At 48.5% G+C, this 24,817-nt stretch overlaps 3 protein-coding genes across 3 annotated transcripts; 2 read left to right on the top strand and 1 right to left on the bottom strand.

Moving 5' to 3' along the window:
- The first annotated feature begins 9,592 nt into the window (after positions 1-9,592).
- Positions 9,593-11,024, top strand: LOC125515557 (aquaporin PIP1-5-like). Its single transcript, XM_048681050.2, has 3 exons — positions 9,593-10,306; positions 10,404-10,544; positions 10,661-11,024. Exons 1-3 carry the CDS (start codon positions 9,665-9,667, stop codon positions 10,754-10,756), a joined length of 879 nt encoding a protein of 292 aa, XP_048537007.1. The 5' UTR covers positions 9,593-9,664; the 3' UTR covers positions 10,757-11,024.
- A 3,590-nt stretch (positions 11,025-14,614) lies between these two features.
- On the top strand, positions 14,615-15,247 carry LOC147966939 (uncharacterized). The gene has a single exon (XM_087527912.1). It carries the CDS (start codon positions 14,615-14,617, stop codon positions 15,245-15,247), a length of 633 nt encoding a protein of 210 aa, XP_087384038.1.
- Positions 15,248-19,139: 3,892 nt separating this feature from the next.
- On the bottom strand, positions 19,140-20,641 carry LOC125515556 (aquaporin PIP1-5-like). The gene is made up of 3 exons (XM_048681049.2): positions 19,912-20,641; positions 19,674-19,814; positions 19,140-19,557 (listed from the first exon to the last, which is right to left on the bottom strand). The coding sequence occupies exons 1-3, from the start codon at positions 20,551-20,553 to the stop codon at positions 19,462-19,464; spliced, it is 879 nt and encodes a 292-aa protein (XP_048537006.1). The 5' UTR covers positions 20,554-20,641; the 3' UTR covers positions 19,140-19,461.
- Between the last annotated feature and the right edge of the window lie 4,176 nt (positions 20,642-24,817).

Genomic DNA, 24,817 nt, shown 5'->3' with positions numbered 1-24,817 from the left:
GTGTGACGTCCCCCAAGAGACGATGGATCCGGTGGACGATGCGTTGCCCGGGACCAGTAGTGGCGGCGGCGTCGCCGCCAAGGCCTCAGATCTTGGTGATTTCATGGAACAACTCCACCTGGAGGATGCAGACTTCGATGATTTGGTGATTGAAGAGGACGATCCGGCGGTTAACGAAGGCGTACGCTGGCTAGCCCTTGCTAGGGTTCATACGGCAAAAACCTTCAGCCCGACGGCGTTCTACAAGGATATGCGTGCTGCTTGGAACACGGTGAAGCCCGTAAGGTTCAGACCCGTCGGTCCAAACGTCTTTGTTGTGCAGGCAGAGTGCCTTGGCGATTGGGAACGCATGGTGGATCAAGGGCCATGGCTATTCAGGAACATGGTGGTGCTCATGGCACCGTATGATGGGTTCACGAAGATGGAAGAGGTGCCAGTGCTGTTTATGCCAATTTGGCTACAAATTCACAAGCTACCCGAGGGTTTTTGTAAGAAGAACATAGTGGAATCTTTGTTAAGGAACTCCGGTGAAATCCTGGAGATGAGGCTGAACGGGGACACACGTGGTGATTATGTGAGGGTTAGGGTTCGGCATGATATCCAAAAACCCCTCACAAAGTTTGTTAGCATTCTCAGAGGAAAGGAGAGGCAAGTGTTCTTAGTTCGTTATGAAAAATTAGCTCGGTTCTGCAGCGTATGTGGTCTTATTGGGCACGATTTTAAGGAGTGTGGCTCCGGGGTTCATGAGGAGAAAGATAAGAAATTTGGACCATGGCTTTATGCCGATGGGCCGAACAAAATCAGGCAGGATGAGGCCGGTCATAGTACTGATCAGAAGCAGTATCAGCGTTCGTCAGGAAAGGAAAAGGAAGTGGCCAAGATGGTGGATCCCGATTTAGCTGACACGATGTCTAGTCCGTCGAAGCATGGCACCAGTAGAATGCAGGTGGATCCAGCAGCTCGGAAAAGGTTGGCCTTGGAGCTGGAAGGTGGGGAGGAACGAAACAAGACCAACCCAGGTTCCTTGGCGCTGACGCAGGGCCTGGGGAAGATGGAGGAGAGCAGTCTTCTCCATCGAGCAGTTCAAACAGTAAGAGAGCTAAGGTTACTTCACCGGTTGTGTCTGACGAGAAATCGGCGGCCTCCTGCGAGGAGGACCGCCGGGTCCAATGAGTACCCTAGTGTGGAACTGCCGGGGGGGACCGCCGGACAGTTCGTGAGGTTTTGGCCCTCTCAAAAGCCAATTCCCCGGGGCTGATTTTTCTATCAGAAACTCGTCAAGCCTCAAGTAAGATGGAGAAATTGAAGTGGAGGTTGCAGATGAAAGGTTTTGCTGGTGTGTCAAGTGATGGTCTCAGTGGGGGGCTAGCATTGTACTGGGATGAAAATCTGCAAGTAACGGTGTTGGACTCTTGTGCACGTTATATAGATGTGAGGATTGTGGATGTAGCTAATGATAAGACATGGAGAACTACCTTTGTGTATGGAGAACCACGGGTGGACCACCGTCATCGCATGTGGAGTGCCCTCTCAAATCTTCGGGCGGTGTCGTCAGATCCGTGGCTGGTATGTGGGGACTTCAACGAGGCGATGTGGCAACATGAACATTTTTCTCGGTCACAACGTTCTGAAAATCAAATGCTTCTATTCCGTGATTGTTTGGAGTTATGCGAGCTCATGGACTTGGGTTTCTCAGGAACCCCGTTCACATATGATAATGGGCAGATGGGGGATCGGAATGTGCGGGTAAGGTTGGACAGGGCATGCGCAGACGAGGCGTTGCGGGACTTGTTTCCGTTTGCGCAAGTCACACACCTGGCTACCTCCTGCTCAGACCATGTTCCGCTGATGATACGGCTCGCACATGAGGAGCCATTGCATGCAAAAATCAGCCCGAGATATGAGATAATGTGGGAACGACATCCTGGGCTAGGAGAAGTGATTGCTGATACTTGGCGGAAGAGTAAACCGCACGGTCATCTCGGTGCGGTGCGGGATGCAATGAAAGAGATGATGCTTAAGCTCCGGGCTTGGAGCAAGGAGAAGTTTGGCCATGTGATTACAGAGATTGAAAAACTTTGGTATGAGTTAGCGGACATGCAACTTCATGCCGTGGCTAGAGACGCCATTCGTCAGAAAATGTACAAACTGGATGAGCTTTTGTATAGGGAGGAAATTCTCTGGCTGCAGCGTTCACGAATCACGTGGCTTAAGGAGGGGGAGAGAAATACCTCTTACCTTCATCGGCGGGCAGTATGGAGGGCACGCCGGAACCACATCCAGCGACTACGGCGAACCGACGGGACGTGGTGCTCGGCCCCCTCCGATATGGAGTTGATGGCTACGTCGTACTTCAAGGAAGTGTTTACTAAGGACCCGACCCTGTCTCCGGAGTCAGTCCTTGAGAATATATTGCCCAAAGTTTCCCAACAGATGAATGATATGTTATGTGCACCTTTTTCTGAGGAGGAGGTGGCCAATGCGCTTTTCCAGATTGGTCCACTGAAGGCGGCAGGTACAGATGGCTTCCCGGCTCGTTTCTATCAGCACAACTGGGCGGTATTGAAAGGTGAAATCACGGCGGCGGTGTTGGAGTTTTTCAAAACAGGAATCATGCCAGAGGGTGTGAATGATACTGCTATTGTGCTGATTCCAAAAGTGCCTTTTCCTAAAGAACTAAAGGATTTTTGGCCAATAAGCTTGTGCAATGTGATTTACAAAATGGTGTCCAAATGTTTGGCGAATCGCCTTCGACCTCTCTTGGCAGACCCCATCTCTGAAAACCAGAGTGCCTTCATTCCAGGGAGGCTGATTTCAGATACTTCTATCATAGCTTTTGAATGCATTCATCATATCCAGTCCATTAAGCACAATAGTCCTGCGGCATGTGCCTATAAGCTGGACCTGTCAAAGGATTATGATCGTGTGGATTGGGATTTTCTCGAGAAGGCCCTAGTTAAGTGGGGGTTTTTCTAGCATCTGGATAAGCTGGATTATGGCATGCGTTAAATCAGTAAAGTATTCGGTGAAGCTCAACGGAAAATTACTGGAGGTGTTCTCCCCTTCGCGGGGCCTGCGACAAGGTGATCCATTATCTCCGTTTCTCTTCCTTTTTGTCGCTGATGCTCTGTCTGCTCTTATCTCCAAGTCTGTCTCGGATGGTGACTTGCGGGGTGTGAGTATATGTCGGGGTGCACCAATCATATCCCACTTGCTTTTTGCGGATGACACAATGTTGCTCTTTGAGGCGTCTGGCCAGCAAGCTAGCATTGTCAAAGGTTTGTTGAACACTTATACGGCAGCAACGGGTCAACTTATCAACCCAGAGAAGTGTTCCATCCTGTTTTCGGACAATTGTGATGCGGCGGTGGTAGATGAAGTGAAGGGCCTTTTGGATATATCTCAGCAGGTGTTTGAACCAAAATACTTGGGGCTACCGGTTCCTGAGGGGAGAATGCATAAAGGAAGGTTTGAAACTTTACAGGAGCGCTTGCGGAAGCGACTAATAGATTGGAGCGAACAGTATATGTATGTGGGCAATAAGGAGATCCTCATCAAAGCGGTGGCGCAAGCCATCCCGACATATGTTATGAGCGTCTTCAAGTTGCCTGCTTCTGTTTGTGATGAGTTAACACGGATGATGCGCCAATATTGGTGGGGTGGAGAATGGAAAAAGGAAGATGGCATGGCTAAGCTGGGAAAAAATGATGCTTCCTAAGCTATGGGAGGCATGGGTTTTCGCGATATGAGAGCTTTTAACCAAGCCCTGCTCGCAAAACAGGCTTGGCGTTTGTTGGACTGCCCACAAAGCTTATGTGCGAGACTACTCAGAGCTAAGTATTTCCCCCACGGAAATCTTCTAGACACGGTGTTCCCGGCTACTTCTTCTGCGGTCTGGAAGGGAATTGTCCATGGTCTTGAGCTTCTGAAGAAAGGTATTATTTGGCGTGTGGGGGATGGCTCGTTAATCAAAACATGGCTAGATGCTTGGATTCCATGAGGTCACAATTTGCGTCCGGTTACGCCGAAAGGTAATTGCCGGCTCCATTGGGTTGCAGATTTTATTGATGAGCATGGTGCTTGGAAGGAGCAACTCTTGAGGGAACACTTTTGGGATCTGGATGTTCGTGAGATTTTGAAAATACGTACTTCGCCGAGGAACGGGCAAGACTTCCTAGCTTGGTTCCCAGAAAGGAACGGACAGTTCACGGTCCGGAGTGCTTACCGTTTGGCCACGCTAGGCAAGGCCCAGGAGATGGTGGGATCATCGAGTGCTCACCCATCGGGACAGCGGCCTGTTTGGAGATGTATTTGGAATGCCAGAGTGCCACTTAAAATGAAAATCTTAGCCTGGAAGGTAATCTCTGGGGCTCTGGCTACTAATGCATGCAAGAAATATCGTCATGTATCAAAGAGAGATTCTTGCCCCTTATGTGCGAAGGAAGAAGATACTAGTTTCCATGCGCTCGTTGCATGCGATTATGCGTGCGAGGTGTGGGCGCAGATGAGGGAGGTATGGAAGCTACCCGTCAGGAAGAGTTGCTAGACACGGGGAAAGATTGGTTGCTAAATGTCCTTGCAAATTGTGATGCTTTCATGAGGGACTGTGTGATCATGTTGCTTTGGCGTCTATGGTCGCTCCGGAATGACTTAACGCACGGGACAGATGTGCCACCGGTTCCGTCTACGGTGTTGTATCTACAGAGCTACATGCAATCGCTGGACCTTGCCAGGAGGTTCCCGACGGACGAGATCATAAAGGGCAAAATGCCAATGGTGCAGGAGGAACGGGTGGTCGCGAAGGCGGTGCCGCCGGCCCTTCCTTGGCCGCCGCCTCCGCCGGGCCAAGTTTCTTTGTCAGTCGACGGGTCTTTCTCTCAGGCGAATGGGTCAGCTGCAGCGGGTATGATACTACGGAGGCATGATGGGAGTGTTGTCTTTGCTGCTTATCGATACATCTTCAATTGCAACGAGGCACTCGAGGCGGAACTACACGCGCTAATGCAAGGCATGGCGCTCGCGATCCAGCATTGTGAGCAACCGATCATCATACAGTCGGACTCCTCGACGGCCCTGTCCGCCTTGTCTGGTACTAGTTTAACGAGATCAGCCTATGGGCATCTTGTTAATGAAATTCGTCATCTTATGGTAGATAGAGAGTTTATTCCTATGAAAATTAGTCGTATGCAAAATAAGGTAGCAGATCGTCTGGCTACGTATAGTCGTACAGAACGTGCCATTGCTGTATGGCTGGATCGAGGACCACCGTGCGTGGAGGAACTCTTGCCTCTCGATTGTAACCCTATGATTGTGGAATAAAACTCTATCACCTTCGCAAAAAAAAAAAGAACGGAGAGAGTATATCATTTCTATAGACATGATTTTTTTTTTCTTAGAGAGGAGGTTTACAACCATAGCTCACCCGAGCCTGCCTCAGCGCCGTTTGATGTAGCAGCGATTCCACGAGGTCCACGAGGTGACGAGGATATGGGCCATGTTAGCATTCAAATTCCATCTGGTCCTGACCACTTGCTTTTGGTTCCGCAGTTTACTGCTCGTGTTGCCCCAATTGGTCCTAATCTACCAATCGGTTGGTTTTAAAAAATAAATCTTCAAGTCATTTTTTATGGGACAAAATCTCCTACGGGCGGCGGTAATTATTAGTCTACAGTCAATAGGGTTGTCGTTTTATTTTTATGTTTCTTTGATCTTCGGATCCATCCCATGTTATTCTTCGTGAGTAAAATACGCTCGAGGTCCTAAAAGTATTCTAAGTGTGTCAAATAGGTCCTAAAAGTTTGAAATTGTTCACCGTTTGTTCTATATGTGTATTTTAACCGCGACTTTTAGGACCTACTTGACACACATGGAATAATTTTAGAACCTGTGGCGAATAACTTACACACATTTAGGACCTGTGGTGAACGATCTCAAACTTTTAGGACTTGCTTGACACATTTGAAATACTTTTAGGACCCTCCAGTGTATTTTACTCTTCTTCTGTTGCTTCCTGCCAAATCTGAATCAGGCCAGCAATTTGCTGGAGCTTTTAAAAGAAAACTCTTAGAAAAAACATTTATTTATTTACATGCAAAAGGAAAACATTTGGTACTGCAGCGTATTTTTATTTTCCAAGACTTGGTCTGGGCCACTCTTGGCATTCGGTTCGTGCGTTTTGGGCTTCACTGGGACCGATGCCGCCATTTTGGCCCACTCGTGTGACACGGGCCTCCGTCAGTTGCTCCCCGTCCCCAGGCTCACAGTCACCGGTAAGATGAGGCCAGATCTCAACGCTTTATGTAAGTATATGGTGATGAGAAAAACTTGACAAAATATGATTCCGAGGCCTACTGCTTTAGTTATCTTCATGAGACTAACCAGTCCTGTTGCGTTGAAGAGTGAACGGTGCCCAGATCACTCTTATAAAAACTATAATATTTCATTTCATTTCACGAGAATGACTGAACTGCCCATATAACTTGATGAGGGGATTCATATAGTCATAGTCTCTGTTGTCGGTAGCAACGACTTTTTTGTGGTGATTGGTCAAGAATGCTCAGTCCTAATCCTTGTGATGCTTGTGATTTGCCTTAATTTTGACGGTTAGCCAATTCAGTGTGCAAACTTTAGCTTGAAAGAACTTCTTCGACTTGCATGTCCTGATCTTGAACACAGGAAATCCAGTTTAGTTGAGATGTCTAGATCATTTTCATATGAGGCGTGTTGATGTGTCAAGGTGATGGTGAAAACTTCAAGTATCCCTGTTCTGTAAATTAAGATTTGACAGCTGAACTGCAGTAGGTAGAGGATTTTAGGTGGACACCAGAACAATAGTAAGACACTCCTTCCGCTGCGATTCACTAGCAGGTTGTGTTTCGTTGCAAGCTCTTTTCTTCAGAGGTTTAGGTCTTAGCAATAACCTTGCTTAAGAAATGGCAAGTCAGTTTTGGGTCTCGAAAGTACTGTGCTCGGTATTTTCAGGGCATTGGAACTAGATAGACACTTCCCAGCCACCGTTTTGTAAGTTTGGAGTGATTTGTATAGTTTGACAAACAGATATACTGATTGTTTGCTTTCTTCAGGTATTCTGATCATACTAGTTTTGGGGAATTTCTTTTACCAATGAGAAAATATCGATGTTGAAACAAGAGATACTTGTGATATTTTGTAACTAGATGATCACAGCTGAACGTTTTACAACCAAGGAAGGGGACACATGACGTAATGAAAATATGTCATTGATGAAATCTTAAATTTTGTTTTTGGTTTCTGTATGTATCCTTTGCTTTAAGACGTGGGAGCACCAAGTTCGAGTAAGCTATCCTTTGTCAACATTCGTGTTAACCTACCAGAATGATCTTTTCCTGCACTGAAAAATTGTTGGTCTACTCTACCTATAACTGAATTACATGAACAATCTATGCTTACTCTCGATCCGGTTTCCTGAGGCTGCTGAAAACTGTGGAATATTATGTGCGCTTCAACTTGTGTGCAAAAACAAGTAGAGCATGCCAGAGGGATATATAGAAGGATCAAATCATCAAATTTAGTGCCTTGTTGGAGGAGTCAGCTTATACCGCTGGTTTGAACAGGTAACTGCTGCTTGCTGCCCACAGTTTCATCCTATCGATCTTACCTTGGAGTAGCAGTTCTGGAGCCTTTACAAAAGCAGCACGAGTGAATCCTGGCATGGCGAACAGCCAGCCGTCTGAACCTCCGCTTGTGTTTATCTGCTGCAGGCGACTTGACGTGCATGCATGGATGCGCTCGCTCGCTCGGCGAGAAACCTCTGCACAAGGGGACAGACAAACCTCCGGGTCCAAGAGTCTGCTCGATATGCCCCTGAACCACTCCGGTTCCCGCTGTAGGCTCCCTGTCGCGAGAAGAGCTCCACGGATGTTGCTGCTGTATTTGAGTGGATCAGCTGCGCAGCGTACTCCAGCGTGATGTGTGCCTGGACCTGGAGGCAGAGGCGTGGCGAGCTGATCTTTGACATAAGTATCGTATGCTCCAGTTCCCCTAGTTGCACTATGATATACTCCACCATTCCGTTGGAGCTCTGTCCGTGTTTGCATCAACAACCACCATTCCGTTGATCAGGAATCCAATCCACTTTGTGCCTCTACTGTACACTATATAGTATACTTATTCGTCCATACATATGAGCTGACCTGAATATCATGATGGCAGAAAGACACAACTACTAGACTACTTATCTCTGGGACTGGTCGACACGTGGCAGACGAGCACTGGTTTTGCCGGTGCAGATGATGGGCACACCGCACACACTCCGTTGAACTTTTTTTTTCGAAAAGGGGGAATTGAAGCGTTGTTTTTTAGACCAGGGAAGAACTCTATCGCTCCCTTATGCCCCTGGATTTCTTTGGAATATACTGAAACCGACTCTTTTGTTCCTCTTCCACCTGACGCTGGCCATGCACGCTTGGAGCGCTGCACCTTTCTACTAGACGAAATATTGTTCTTTTTGTGCATGTGAGATTGGAGTTGGAGCGGAGGTCGGGGGTGGCGCTGGGGGCGGCTGTCCGTGTGGCCAGCGATGAAGCTGCGGCCGCCGTCCCCCGACGCGCCCGTCGCCGTCGCTCTCGCTCTCTTTTTCTTCTTCTTCTTCTATTTTCGTCGTGAGCTCGTGTTCTTGTGTTTGCCCCCGCGCGCGCATTTCCCGCATCGCCTCTCGCTGTCAATGCCACTCGTGAAGGGTATGTGTGTGTTTGGTCGTACCTGCCTGCTAGTGCCCCTGGATTCCATCATCATTCACAATCAACCGGTTCTCCCATTAGCATGCCACTTCTATCCATACTTTTTTCTAGACAAAATCAGAACCCGATTCATCACACACAAATCCTCTTTACATGATGTTACTAGTATAAAAGGAAGAGGGAGGTCGAATTCTTTGGACCAAATTATCTGGCTTGCGAGGGACTGACTCATCACTGTATAAAAGGAAGAGGGAGGACTCTTACTATTATAGAGCTGGGCTCATCGGTGCTTAACTAACAATCAGTAGTAGTTCAGTTCATGGCCGTGCTAAGCTGTGGAGGCGGCTGGCTCATGCCTATGATTGATTGGTCGATGAAGGAAGGGATGATCTGAAGATGCTGGAGACAGCCAGCAGGACGAGCTCCGAAACTGACCACTCTGTCTGTCTCTACCAACTAACAACAACAAGAACAGAAAGGGCACTACATTATTTCTGCCCTCATACTGCAATAGTTTTATGCACATAAATTAAGCCTACACATTATTAGCCCTATCTTATCATGTATCTAAACTACTAGTACCTGCTAATTAACAATCGCCGACTAAGCCATTCAATACCACAAGGTCCGCCACTCCATGACAGGTGAGGTCAATTAAGAGAAATAACACTAAGCACTGTCACCAGGCCACTAATCAAGAAACCAAACCTCTCTCAATCATCATCATCATCCACTAATCAACAATGGGCAGCAAAAAATAAACCAACGAAAAAAAAAACATTATCATCACACACACACACAACACACCATGCAGAGGAGAAAGCGGCCATGATTGGCCCTCTCTATAAGAGGCACTCCAAACCCACTCACATTCCTCATCTCTCTATCTCTCTCACGCACCCATCTTCTCCTCCGCCTAGCAACCAAGCCAAGCTCGAGCGGCAGCAATGGAGGGCAAGGAGGAGGACGTGCGCCTGGGCGCGAACCGCTACTCGGAGCGCCAGCCCATCGGCACGGCAGCGCAGGGCGGCGGCGCGGACGAGAAGGACTACAAGGAGCCTCCCCCAGCGCCGCTCTTCGAGGCGGAGGAGCTCACCTCCTGGTCCTTCTACCGGGCCGGCATCGCCGAGTTCCTGGCCACCTTCCTCTTCCTCTACATCTCGGTGCTCACCGTGATGGGCGTGGTGGGCAACCCGTCCGGGTCCAAGTGCGGCACCGTCGGCATCCAGGGCATCGCCTGGAGCTTCGGCGGCATGATCTTCGTGCTCGTCTACTGCACCGCCGGCATCTCCGGCGGACACATCAACCCCGCGGTCACCTTCGGGCTGTTCCTGGCAAGGAAGCTGTCGCTCACCAGGGCCGTCTTCTACATCGTGATGCAGTGCCTGGGGGCCATATGCGGCGCCGGCGTGGTGAAGGGGTTCCAGACCACGCTGTACCAGGGCAACGGCGGCGGCGCCAACTCCGTCGCGCCCGGGTACACCAAGGGGGACGGGCTTGGCGCGGAGATCGTCGGCACGTTCGTGCTGGTGTACACCGTCTTCTCCGCCACCGACGCCAAGCGCAGCGCCAGAGACTCCCACGTCCCCGTAAGTACATACGTGATACGTGCATACAGGTGCACCGGCCGCCGGCCGCCGGCCACCGTGTTTGGTTTTGTCAACGACTGACGAATTGAAATTGCAGATTTTGGCGCCGCTTCCGATCGGGTTCGCGGTGTTCCTGGTGCACCTGGCGACGATCCCCATCACGGGGACCGGCATCAACCCGGCGAGGTCCCTGGGCGCCGCCATCATCTACAACAAGAAGCAGGCGTGGGACGACCACGTAAGATTAGAATCAATTTGATATGAATCATTCATGAGTTAATTAAGCTTGAAGATGATCATGCATGGTTTGGAGCTGGCTAGAGACTAATCAGTGATCTGCTTGAAATTTGGCAGTGGATCTTCTGGGTTGGCCCGTTCATCGGCGCGGCGCTGGCGGCCATCTACCACGTGGTGGTGATCAGGGCCATCCCCTTCAAGAGCCGCGACTAGTGGACCAATCAGTCTGCCGACTGTGGATGGAGTCTTCTTGTTTCTGCTGCAATCTTCTCCTTGCTCTTGAAATGTATTTTTCATCATACACCTTATTTTCTAGTTTTGAAAGCTTTTCGGTCACGCTTTCCGGTGCAAATTTGCAAAGCACGGTAAAATAGATGTAAAATGTGTGTGGATTGCAGATGGCTCTATGCCCATACAAGGAATAATTCCTGAAAATCTTAAAGGTCTATGTGGGGTTTATAACATGGTGAGAAATTTAGTACCGACCTGATTTTGAAGGAGAGTTGAGATCATAATATAAGAGCAACTCTACCAGAGTCTCTAGCAGAGTCGTCACATTCGCAGTTGCTATATTGCATATGGAGAGTTGAGACCAAAATTGCTAATATATATACCCAACAATCCAAAAACATTATGTTTATAGGAAATTTCAGATTCAAGGCTTTGCTACTACAGTAAACCCGAACCCGTTTACCGATGTTCACTTTAAGTGTTGGCGAACTAAAACTGTCTTGTGGCTCACCACGATGAATATGTCTCGGTCGTTGGTGGCAGTCCCGACAGAACGATTACTCCTCGCCAGAAGACGGTGTTCAGGGAGACCACGACCATCTTTGTGGGAGCCGTTCTAAGTATGATTGGAGACAAGCCAGTTGACACATGCGTACATGTGCGGCTTGACAAGGACTTGTGGGATGCGCTCTAGGCTAAATTTTGCTCAACCGATGTTGGAAGCGAGTTGTATTCCATGGATCAGTTTTATGACTACAAAATGATTGATAACCATTTTGTTCTAGATTAGACTCGTGAAATAAAATGCATTGCTAAGGAGCTTGAAGTTCTTAAGTGTGAGTTACTGAAAAAGTTTGTCGCATGATGCATAATTGTGAAACTCTCTTTCTTGGAGGAGCTTTGCTACTTCTCTAAAGCACCAGAGACGTGAATACCCGATTGGGGTTGTCATCAATCATCTGAGTGTTGAAGAGAATTCAAGAGCAAAGTACTCACACTGCAAAGGTGCCGAGGGAACTTCTAGTACCAATGTGGTGCAGAAGAACTTACAACAGTTCAAGAAAAGAACGCGGTCAAGAATACCATCTTCAAAAAGAAGGGTAAGAAGAACAAGAGTCAAGACAACAACAAATATGGTTGTCTCACTTGCGCTGATATTGGACATTGGGTATCCAAGTGTCCATGACGCAAGGTGGAGGTGTAATACACCGGGGGTGGCTTATCGAATGGAGCTTGGCAGCAAGACTGCCAACAAGGGCCCAAAAGGCCCAGCAAGGAGCTGGTGACGGGAATGACCCCGGAGGATCGGATAAACATCTAGAGGCCATCTTTGTCCCCAAGTCTACATGACGGTGATCGGATCGGACCTACCACCATGTAAAACCCTAGCTCTAATTCTCATCTACTTTAGTATAACTAGACTCTCGGTAGCCAACACATCATCCCTATTGTACTCTCTTGCACGAGGTATCCCACCATGAATACAATCACAAAACAGGACGTAGGATATTACTCAATCCCGAAGACCCGAACCTGGGTAAACTCTCTGTGCGACCTCAGATTTGGCACTTTTAGACACGTTCGCTACCCTACCGAGGGTACTGACGAATTTATGCACCGTCACAAGGGCATGAAGCAAGGACAAAACTCCAAATCTTTCAGCGTGACTATGAGAAACAAGAATGATAATAGGGCATCTGGGTATGATAATTTACTCACTATAAAAAAATTGTCCGTCTATCGATTGGTAGATTGATACATGTGCAAATATTCATGTGTGCATTGATTTTCCTTGTTTTGTACTTCACATGCCAGAAAAGATTGTTCCACTTGATGGGAAACGGCGTGTATGCTTTTGTTCCTGATATTGGCATGGTAGATCTTTTGTTCTAGGAAAAAAGGGAATACTCCTAACCCGGGGGGAAAAGGGAATACTCCTAACCTGGGGATGCAGGAGTGACCTTTCCAAAGAATGATACTTAATTAATGATTTCGGGATTCCGTTGATTCCTATTTGAGAGCTCCTATATGGCGTGGTACATTCTGGGCCGGCCAATGTCCGCAGCGCACACCCCTCACTCCTCCCAGCGTGCCTGTTTGGGCCGGCCAATGTCTGTGCTCTGTTCTTAATTTTGTTTTTTTTTTGCTTTTTTCTTTTTTCTTTTCTATTTTCTGTTTTTTCCTTTTCTATTTAAATAATTCAGGATAACAAAAAGTTATAAAAATTCAAAAAATGTTCATTTAGTACAAAAAATCAAGAAATCATAAAAATTTTGCGGATTCAACAAAAATCTTGATTTCAAGAAATGTTCACGATTTCAAATAAAATCAGAAATTCAAAAAATGTTCACGGTTTAAGAGAATGTTCATGATTTTGTAAGAAAATTTCACGAATTTAGAAAATGTTCATGAAATTTGAAAAAAATCATGATTTCAAAAAAAATGTTCACGAATTCCAAAAATATTCAGGAGTTTTAGAAATATTCCCTATTTCAAAAAATGGTCATGAAGTTCAAAAATTGTTCACGACTTCAAAAAAAACTTCATGATTTAAAAGAATTTTCACCAATTTGTAAAAACAAATGTTCATGATTTCACAATATGTCCACAGTTTCAAAATAAAATCACGAATTTTAAGTATTTTCGCAAATTAAAAAAACAAATAGTAAAAATGAAAATGCAAAAACAGAAAAGAAAAGAAAAAGATAAAAGAAAAGGGAAGAAAAAACCGGAAGGAAAAATAAAGAAAAACAATAAAATGGTTGAAGGAAGGTTCTAGAACCTTCCCAAAACCGGTTTGCATGAAACCAGGAAGAATGGGCCGGCCCATGCAAAAAACCAGTGCCTGGGGGTACGCACGCTGTCGCTCCTATTTTGCGCTTAGGACGTCGGGTATAGGCATATCGGTACATGACGCACACCATGTAGGTTGCGTTTTCAGTTTAGGTAAACATCCACCATCAGTTTAGTGAAGCTTTTTGTCGGTTTTCTGGACCTTCAAGAAGCTTCCGGCCGGGTTTTTTCCTGGATTTTTCTATTATTTTTTGCTTTTCCTTTTTTTGCTTCTGATGACCTTTTTTCACATGCATGAAACGTTTTTCAATAGATAAAGATGTACATTATGAATTCATGAAAAAATTGTTTTTCATTTTCGAGAACTTATTAAAATCTACCAGCTTTTCTAAATTTCATGAAGTTTTTTTACAATTCACATGTTTTTTTCCAAATTCGTGAACTTTTTCCAAATTCATGAACATGTTTTAATCTTCACAAAAATAGTTAATTCATGCGCATTTTTTTTTCAAATTCGTGATATCTTTTTTTGTGTTCACAGACATTTTTTTCATATTTGTGGACTTTTTAAAACATACGCACATTTTTTGATTATACGATTATTTTATGTATAGAAAACCGGAAGTCCTTTTTTTCTGAACCAATAGCGGTTGGTCTTTATGACTGCCGTGTGCAACTTAACGAATAGAGCTGTTGTAAAGAAAAATGGTGATCAAACCAACCATCCACCCAGCTACCAAGTAGTAGAGCGTTATTTACGTCGTGGTCCGTGCGCCAGCTCGTTCGATGGCGCCTCACGGCATCTCGAGCCGTTCGCCCCCCCCCCCCCTCCCGGCGCCTAAATAGAGCGGCCTGGGAGCGTGCCGGCGCTAGTTCGGTCCCTGGGGGCGACCTAGCTCCCAGTCACGCTTCCAAGCACCGGCCCCGGGATGCGGGAAATTTAAATTTGGTCGTTCCCGCTCTTAAAAGACGCCACAAATTCGGCGATCGGACGTAGTCTGGCGTTATAAAAAACAGAGCGCCGCACGCCGCAAGTTCGCGTGCGTAATGATTCACTCAGCGGGGTCGGCTCCAGGCGTTGGCGGAGTCGGCGTGCGCGGGCTCGGCGGTGTCGGAGCTGCTTCGGTGTTGGGCTGTGTCGGCGCGGCTTCGGCACTGCTGGGCGGCGATGTAGAGGCGTCGTTCGGGCTTGGCGTCCGTGTGGTCGTGGGCGCGGGAGCTTGCGTCGTCGGCGTCGTCGGCGTTGCCGTCTGTATCTGGTTCAGGATGAGGCCGCGCTCCGTCATGTACCACGCCCTGAGCTGCTCGTCGTTGCTCTGGAGCATGTCCGCCCCGCCCATCAGAAAAGCCATGTCGGTGTTCCTCTTCTTCGCGGCGACGTTCGTCCGGAGCAGGTCGAGCTTGATGGCGCTGTTCTTCATCAGCGACGACCACAGCGCCTCGGTCTTCTCTTCACGTAGGACGGCCCGGGCCTGGGCGTCGGCGAGGCAATGCTCGATGGACTCCTGCACTCGCGCGGTTGCTGCGTCGGCGTTTTTCCCCTTCTTTGCCAATTTGTGGCCGTCCGGCCACCCCTCTGACGTGCCCGGAGTCGTCGCGTCCGGCTTGTATGTCTCCTTGGCCTTGTCGAGGGTACGTCGGACTTCCGCCCACTTCTCGCACTTGTCAATGCGTTTGTAGACGTGGAGGTGCTTGAAGTCGACGTCTTGGTTGTCGCGCCGATACATGGTGAACATACGCAGCAGCTGCGCGCAGGAACAAACAGTTGGCGGGCGGCGGGCGTTGACGACGAAGAGATGCGGGCGAACGGCGTGCGTACCTGATCCTCAACGTTGGCGTCGCTCTCCGGGCGAGCCGCGACCTCCTCGACGATTCTATGACATTTGTTGCACGCCAACTGGATACGCCCCCAATGGTTCGTCATCGCCTTGGAGCCGCGCTGCATGTAGACGCCTTTGAAGTACGGGTCGACGAGCTTCCGCTCGTCGAACTTGGCCTTGATGCGGTCCCAGTACGTCTCGAAGCTCTGGTTCGTGCCGGTGGTCGGGTCGAGGCAGACGACTTTTCATGCTTCGGCGAGGCATTCCTCCTTCTTGGATGTCCACTTGATGCGCGCTTCGCCTGTCCTAGCCGACCGCTTCTTCTTCTGGCGCCCCTTCGTCGGATCAGGAGCTGGCTCCTCCTCCTCGTCGTCCTCGTCCTCCTCTTCGGGTTCCTGCGCTTTGTGCGCGTCCTCGCCGTAGACGTAGCCGAGCTCGGCCTCCATGTCGCCGCTGAGATCCACTACCTCGTCCTGGGTGGCGAACCCGGGAGACGCGGCGGCCGCGGTCGATCCTGTCGCGATGATGTCGTCCATGTCGGCTCCTGTGTCGTCCGTGTTGCCGAGGTGCGAGAAGGGCAGCGGCCCACGACGGAGGTGGGGCGTCGGTGTGGACGCGTAGGCGGCGGGCGGCGAGTAGTTGTATGGAGGGTACTGCACGCCGACGAAGGCGGGAGAGGGTGTGCGTGTCGCGGGGTGGCCATGGGGGATTTCTCCTGACCCAAACAACCACCACCACCCGGACACTCCGTAATGCACCACCCAATCTGCCGCCCACCAGCTTGTGCCACCACGGTCACCGGACCAACATCGCCATCTCACTGGGGCCGCCAACATGAGACCTAGGGGGAGGGCAAGGAGACAACGGCCATGAGGGCAACCGTAACTCGAGCGGCGGGAGGGGACAACCTCCATCACTCTTGCGGAGCCGACCAGACGCGGCGACAAGGACTTGCCAGGCCACGACGGCCCGGCCGGACCCACATGGGTTCGGACAGTCCCTATCCCCACACTGCAGCACGCCGGCCAATGAAGCCAGCACCGCTTGTAGACCACTGACACATCACCACCACCAGGGAGCAACGCCGCCGCGCCGAGCCGCCGGCCCACGCCAGCCCAGATCGGGTCCTAAAGGGCTTAGATCTGGCCCGAGCGGGCAACACCAGCTGCCAGCACCACCGCGCCGCCCGTGACCAACGGCCGCGTCGCCGCGCCAAGGGCACCCGTGGCCCATGGGACGCCGGCCGAGCAGCACCGCCGCGGTCATGGGGCCCCCATGCCCCCAATGCGTGTGCGGGGAACGAATAGCCCGCCTCCGCCAGCGCCACGCGGCCAGGGCCCGGCGGACCAAGCCGGCGGGGAGGAGGACGGGGGGAGGGGCGGAGGAGAGGGGAGAAGTGGGGGGTCCGCCCGCCGCCCGCGGGGGGGAGAGAGCGAGCGAACGGGGCTGGTGGAGGGGGCGGGACAGGCTGGGGCGAGCGCGCCGGTGACCGGCGGCGGCGGCGGCGGGGGGAACCCTAGCGGGAGCGGGAGCCACAAGAGCTACTTATAGCAGACGCAGGTACTAGTACTCCCTCCGTTCCTACATTATAAGTGTCCTTTTAGAGTTTTCAATATTGACTACTATGGAGCAAAATAAATGAATCTACGATCTAATCTAAATCTATATACATCTGTATGTAGTTTGTATTGAAATCTCTAAAAGACTTATGTTTAAGAACGGAGAGAGTATGAATTGGCTCTTTCCCCTACGCCAAGGCTAGGGTTTGTCTCCTCTCGGGCGATCCCATCGCCTGAGAGTCCTCCTACCGATCGACGATCTTCCCACGTTGGCTTGAGTGTTCTCGCTCGTCGCCCTTCTCCCTGGTGGGTCGGGTGTGACGTCCCCCAAGAGACGATGGATCCGGTGGCCGATGCGTTGTCCGGGACCAGTAGTGGCGGCGGCGTCGCCGCCAAGGCCTCAGATCTTGGTGATTTCATGGAACAACTCCACCTGAAGGATGCAGACTTCGATGATTTGGTGATTGAAGAGGACGATCCGGCGGTGTTGCGTTGGCACTAAACCTAATCCGCATTAGCGAGACATCAAAGCGTTGTTGCGTTGTTTTGTTGTTGGTTGTAAGGGCGTCACTAATTTAAAGCCGGACGACGGTCTTTTTTTTAAAAAGACATCAAAGCGTTAAAATCAAAGTTTGATCTCCGGCGGCTTGAAGAACCACCACCCTCCAAACCATCCGATTTTTGATACTCATATAAAATCCAGATTTCGGTGGCCATAGCACCGGTGGATCACATGGCGCCGCTGCATAGCTTGGCTACAAACGGCTAAACACGCCATGATTGGCGCCGTTGGGTTGGCAGGTACACGTGTTGCATATTCTCCTTGTCGACCCGGCCATGCATATCACCCAAGACCAAACCCTGTCACTACTGCTCAATCGTTGTCACGCGGCCGCCTAACCCTACCTAGCCATACATTTATACATATTTCGTCGATGATCTAGAATATACTAGTACCATATGCAGCTGTCGAACCCGTGACACCTCTAGAGTAGCTTGCGTTGCATTCCGCGCCGTTAGGTACCTGTGCTACCACAGCAAAAGTCTATGCTGATTTGTTGAAACTAGACTTATAATATAGCTGAAACTGTTGATTGCTTGCGGCATTACGTAGGCACCCGGCGGAGTATTGTATTGTACCGTATGTGGTGGAGATATACCGTGGAATATGTGGCTGGATAACGTATTTCTCGGCCGTCAGTTAGCTAGTGACTGATGTCATGAGGGGTTTTATACTCCACACAACATACCCTATGTTATCCTCAGTGGTCAGCTCACTGGCCATGATGTACACGTCGCACTGGCTAGCAAGCTTGCTAGCTTTGGCAAAACAAAATCGCCGTACATATGTATGCACATTTGTCCCATTTTTGGGTACTTTGGAATTGCTAGAGTTGTGGAGTTAATTCGTACGTCATCATCACCAGTGGCAAATCTAAGGGGTGCATCGACAGGCTCGAGCCCCCCATCAACAATTGGGAGAAAAAAAACACTACTGTTTAGCCCAGTCTTCTGCCAAAATTTTGACCTTATTTGAACTATAAAGAACCAAGAGTTTGTGGCTTTTTCTTTACACTGTTAACATTGAGCCTCCTTCATTTTCTTTCAAGATTCGTCACTGATCATCACTGCAAGATGCAAACACGCAGGGGCTTATGGCCTTCCGATGCCGGCTGAAAATGGTTGCATTGCTCAATCAACTTCGTTGGCGTGTTCTCTTTTTTTTTTTGAACCGGGTATTATCCCTTTTCATTACTGCGACATATAACGGAAATACATCATTGTCTAAAGAATGAGACGGGAAAGAGGGAAGCGGGTTCAAGCTTGGTTGGCGTGTTAGTAACAGATTATGTGGATGAGCTGCGTAATCTTGATACCAACCGGTGTGGTTGCCCTTTTGGTACTCGGTGACTTTGAAATGACTGTGTATATCACATGATGGAGAGGCCAGGGTTTTCCTCTTTTGGAAAAAAAAAAGTGCACATGGTGTCGGTTAACTCATCACCAAAACCACCAAAGAGATGAACACCTAGCACGAAAAGTTAACTCCACCTAAACCACCAAGGAGATGGAACACCTAGGGTTCGTGAGTGCGTCTGCGAAGATAAGCACGACACACGTCCGATCGAAGAGGAAAATAGGACGATGGTCACATAATCATTATATTATTCTCATCTCCAGGCGAGAAGATCGTTAATTAACTCGATCGGCGTTCCTTCTTAATAGTAGTAATTTACATAGATATGCACGCTCCATTAAATCGCGTGCGTAGTACAATACAAAAGGGAGGGAAAGTACAACAGGTACTGAAGCTCGCAGACTTGAACAGGTGACGCTGCCGACAGGCACACACACCGAGGAGAGGAACAGCACGGCGGATGGAGGATTATTACAGCGTGCGCGGCCGAGAGATGATCCACGTACGCGCGCACCAGCAACCACCACCACCACCACCACATGATCGATCGACCGACGATGAACAGCGATAAGATTCCATTCGCAGCTGCTGGATTGACTAGTCGCGGCTCTTGAAGGGGATGGCCCTGATCACCACCACGTGGTAGATGGCCGCCAGCGCCGCGCCGATGAACGGGCCAACCCAGAAGATCCACTGCCAAATTTCAAGCAGATCACTGATTAGTCTCTAGCCAGCTCCAAACCATGCATGATCATCTTCAAGCTTAATTAACTCATGAATGATTCATATCAAATTGATTCTAATCTTACGTGGTCGTCCCACGCCTGCTTCTTGTTGTAGATGATGGCGGCGCCCAGGGACCTCGCCGGGTTGATGCCGGTCCCCGTGATGGGGATCGTCGCCAGGTGCACCAGGAACACCGCGAACCCGATCGGAAGCGGCGCCAAAATCTGCAATTTCAATTCGTCAGTCGTTGACAAAACCAAACACGGTGGCCGGCGGCCGGCGGCCGGTGCACCTGTATGCACGTATCACGTATGTACTTACGGGGACGTGGGAGTCTCTGGCGCTGCGCTTGGCGTCGGTGGCGGAGAAGACGGTGTACACCAGCACGAACGTGCCGACGATCTCCGCGCCAAGCCCGTCCCCCTTGGTGTACCCGGGCGCGACGGAGTTGGCGCCGCCGCCGTTGCCCTGGTACAGCGTGGTCTGGAACCCCTTCACCACGCCGGCGCCGCATATGGCCCCCAGGCACTGCATCACGATGTAGAAGACGGCCCTGGTGAGCGACAGCTTCCTTGCCAGGAACAGCCCGAAGGTGACCGCGGGGTTGATGTGTCCGCCGGAGATGCCGGCGGTGCAGTAGACGAGCACGAAGATCATGCCGCCGAAGCTCCAGGCGATGCCCTGGATGCCGACGGTGCCGCACTTGGACCCGGACGGGTTGCCCACCACGCCCATCACGGTGAGCACCGAGATGTAGAGGAAGAGGAAGGTGGCCAGGAACTCGGCGATGCCGGCCCGGTAGAAGGACCAGGAGGTGAGCTCCCCGGCCTCGAAGAAGGGGGCCGGGGGCGGCTCCTTGTAGTCCTTCTCGTCCGCGCCGCCGCCCTGCGCCGCCGTGCCGATGGGCTGGTGCTCCGAGTAGCGGTTCGCGCCCAGCCGCACGTCCTCCTCCTTGCCCTCCATGGCCGCTGCTTCACTGAGCTCTTGGCTTTGGGAGAGAGGTGGGGGAGATGATGTGTGTGTGAGAGAGAGAGATGAGGAGAGGGAGTGTCTTTGGAGAGCTTCTTATAGAGGGCCAACCAATTATGGCTGCTCTACTATGCATGGTGTGTGTGTGTGTGTGATGATAATGTTTTGTTTTCTTGGTTTATTTTTTGCTGCCACTTCTTGATTAGTGGGTGATGGTGATTAGTGCTAATTATTTGTGTTAATCAATTTATGTATGAAAAATGTTTGAGGCTTGTTTACTCTTGTGGTGTCACCTCACCTGTCATGTCATGTTATGGTATTGAATGGTTTAGTCGGCGGTTGTTAATTAGCGGATAGCAGAGTTTAGATACATGATAAGATTGGATTAATCAGTAGGCTTAATTTATCCGAATAGAGTTTTTGTATTATGAGGGCAGAAAGCAGTGCCCTTTTTGTTCGAATTGTTGTTAGTTGGTAGACACGAACAGAGTGGTCAGTTTCGGAGCTCGTCCTGCTAGCTGTCTCGAGCATCTTCTAATCTATCCCTTGATCATCCACTCAATCATAGCCACGCTCAAACCGGCCACAACTCTTTTCGGCAAGACGAAAATCAGAATAATGGAGGTTAACATGTATGGCCAGGAAATGAGGTACTCCCTTCATCCCATAATATAATTTTTTTGGCATTATATTAGTGTCAGAAAAACGTCTTACATTAGAGATAGTTTTCGTTTCGTTTGTTAATCTCTAGTTTAAATCAAGTACTCTCTCCATTCACAAAGATAGGATGTTCTAAACATGTTTTAATTGGTTTGTTCATTCACTCATTTCAGTTTGTCTGTGGTTCGTATTAAAATATCTATAACATTTTGTATTTGTCAACACAGGGAGTACTATAATCCCTTGTTCCAAGCTTAATTTCCAACTCCACATATATATACATCAAATTCATCAAAAGCAAGGTTTTTTTGGTCCAAAGAATTATATTTGCCAAAGCTAGATTTCCTCTCTATTTATATATGCATCGTAGTCATTGATAGAGCTAATCTAAAGAAGTAATTTGCGATGGATGTGTTAGTGATCGTCTTTGCCAAAGCAGATACAGAATTGACGATCTAGGCGACATGCGCGCTAATGGGGTAACAGCACGGCACATCGACGATCACAGGATGTGGATGAATGATGAGGGAATCCGGGGGCACTAGCTGGGCGACAAGGACGACCGAACGCACCCCCGAGAGCTACCACAAAGCCACAACCACAACCACTCACTACGACAAGAGGCGGCAATGCGTGGGAGTGAGCAGAAGAAACACGCGAATGGCAGAGGAAAAGAGAGGGACAGCGACGGCGACGGCGACGGGCGCCCGGGGACGGCGGCCGCACCGCAGCTTCATCGCTGGCCACACACACCCCACCGCCACCGTGACCTCCGCTCCAACTCCGGCCTCACCTGCTCAGAAAAGAACAGTATTTCATCTACTGTTGGAAATTAAGTTGCATCGCTCCAAGCATGCATGGCGTGGCTTCATGCAGAAAAGGCGGGAAAATGAAATAAAATGAAAAAACGTCGGCTTCGGTATCTTCCAGAGACGGGACCAGTAAAGTTCTTCGTCTGTTGCCTGCAAAAATGGTTCGGCAAATGCACAAGTGGGCTTCGAAATGAGGCTCGTGGAAGACACATTTCTTCTTCTTCTTTCTTGTTGTTGCCGTTGCTGTCCACGTATGAATGACGATGGAAAATCTCCATTGATGATCAATCATGCACGACGATGCATCACACTGAATGAATGAATGGATGAATGTTTGGCTGTGGTTCACGGAACGAACCCTTTTTCCTTGCTGTTTTCTCCATTGGGCCTGAAGTGGGACTACTGGCTAGCTTGGGAACGAACGATGGCTCGGCCGGCGACCACGATGCGTTCCCATCACCCCGTTGCGTCACATGCACCGGCAAAACCAGTAGTTGCTCGCCACGTGTCCACCGATAAATAATTGTGTGCATCTGCCATCGTGATGGTCGGAGGGCCATACACGTGGACAAATATAGTGTCGGAATGTCATGTCTTTTTTTGCTGCGAAACATCTATGAATACCATGTTGCAGGATCAGGTCTGAATGCGAACCAACGGTGGTTGGATGGTTAGAAGGACAGTGATATCCGCCAGCCTGTTAGGGTTCAGATGCTAGACTTGACACTGGTATTCATATTTTCATGCATTTATTTCAGGCTTCTGACTATGTATGTTCAGTGAGAGAAGACATTCACGTCGTCTACGAAAGGGGTCAACACTTTCGAAAATAATGGTACTCTGACGAGCATCGATATGCAACTGAGTAATCAGGACGCACAATTTAATATACGAGAATGCTATTTTCCTGCCGACTGGCAGTTAGCGACAGGCACGTACGACTCGCGAGGTGCTCGATCCGCTTCTCGCGCTCGATAAACCGCTCGTTCAGTTCTAGCGCGTGAAAAAAGCTACCGAAAAATAAAATAAAGCACCAACAAGAGTCGAACCCACGACCGATTGGATGAATACCACTACGCGCAACCAACTGGTATATTCTGTTTTCCTACCAGTTTAACAAGGTTTTATACCTTATTCAATGAGAATGAGAAAGAAAAACAACATTGCCTTTGACCTGGAGACAAAACCATCTAGTCCAGGTTGTAAGGACTGATGCATCATGCTGTACTTATCTCTCTTTTTTGTAGTGATGAACATTTTTCTAGTGAAATAAACATTCCGCTTACATTGAATAAAGTTTTTTTCTCATGTGTCATCAAGAAAAAAAAATGTTTGTTTTGAAATATCCCCTGATAAATTCTTTGTAATGAGTTTGATAATTTATGCACCACAAACCTGATAGATTACATACAAACATCGTTAACTTTTTGACCTAGAAAAAACCATTGAAAACATATTCTCGATAACTTCTGTGTAAATAGCATGGTAATACACGTGTCGCATACCCGATAACTGACATCTAAATATCATGGTAACTTTTAAGCCAATGAAAATTTTCTTTAAACATACCCCTGATAAAATTTGTGTAAGTAGCGTGGTAACTTACGTACTACATACCTGCTAAATTAGGTACAAACACCATGGTATTTTTGCACCATGAGAGGGGGGAGGGGGGGGGGGGCTAACATCGATCTATGTAAAAATAGCATGGTAAAATACACAGCGTAGAGTTGATAACTAATATATGAACACCGTGATAACTTTTTGACTGAGGAAAATTGTTCAAAACATAACCCCACTAAGTTATGTGTAAAGAGCACTGTAATACGCAACACATACCTGATAAGTTATGGACAAACACCGTGGTAACTTTCGACCTAGTGGATAAAAGTTGTTGAAACATACATATGTTAAGTTCTTTGTAAGTAGCGTGGTAAGTTACATATTGTAGACCTGCTAAATTAGGTACAAACACCATGATAACTTTGAACCGGAAGAAAAAAGTCGTTGAAAAGATACCCTTGGTAACATAAGTGTAAATAGCATGGTAAATTACACAGCGCGGAGCTGATAACTCATGTATGAATACCATGGTAACCTTTTTGACCCTCAGAAAAAAGTTGTTGAAACTATATCCCGGTAAGTTTTGCGTAAATAGCATAGTTTTTGCGTAAACAGACCTGATAACTTATGCGCAAGCCCCCTGATAATTCTGACTCGGAGATTTTTCTTATTAAAAATATACCCCTATAACATGATAATTTACACGCCACACACATGATAACTTACGTATGAACACCCCGGTAATTTTTGTTTCCGTTAAAATAAGTGTGGAAACACCCCCCCCCCCCCTCCCCCCTCATAAATTCTAGGTAACTAGTATAACATGAGGGGCATGGAGACACCATATATCCATCCGTGAAAATTGTGCAGTACATAAATCCAAGGAAAAAACTGAAAAAGCATGTTTCCTGTACTATATGTAGAAAACAAATGTCTCAATCTAATCACTAGCTCAATCTAGACCGAGTGCTTGTAATCTATCACGGGCTATCAAGAGTTAGCAGGTTCGAATCCTGCTTCTGCCAATTTTTTTTATTGCACTAGAAAAAAAGACACGGATGTAGCGCCAGGAGCTTCGAGGGAAGTGGATGATCTGTCTGGTCGTTAGTACAGTCCTTTAATATATGCAACATCCAAGTAGTTCTGGATTTATAAACATTAACTAGCCCATTACATCAAATGGCGCAAAAGCCCAATTCAACCAAAAAGTAAATGCAAATATT

This window comes from Triticum urartu, chromosome 6A (genome assembly GCF_056163025.1).
Source record: "Triticum urartu cultivar PI428250 chromosome 6A, HENAU_Tu73, whole genome shotgun sequence".
Lineage (NCBI taxonomy): Eukaryota > Viridiplantae > Streptophyta > Magnoliopsida > Poales > Poaceae > Triticum > Triticum urartu.
Note: the sequence above shows the minus strand (reverse complement) of the source record. Positions and strands in the feature narration are given on the sequence as shown.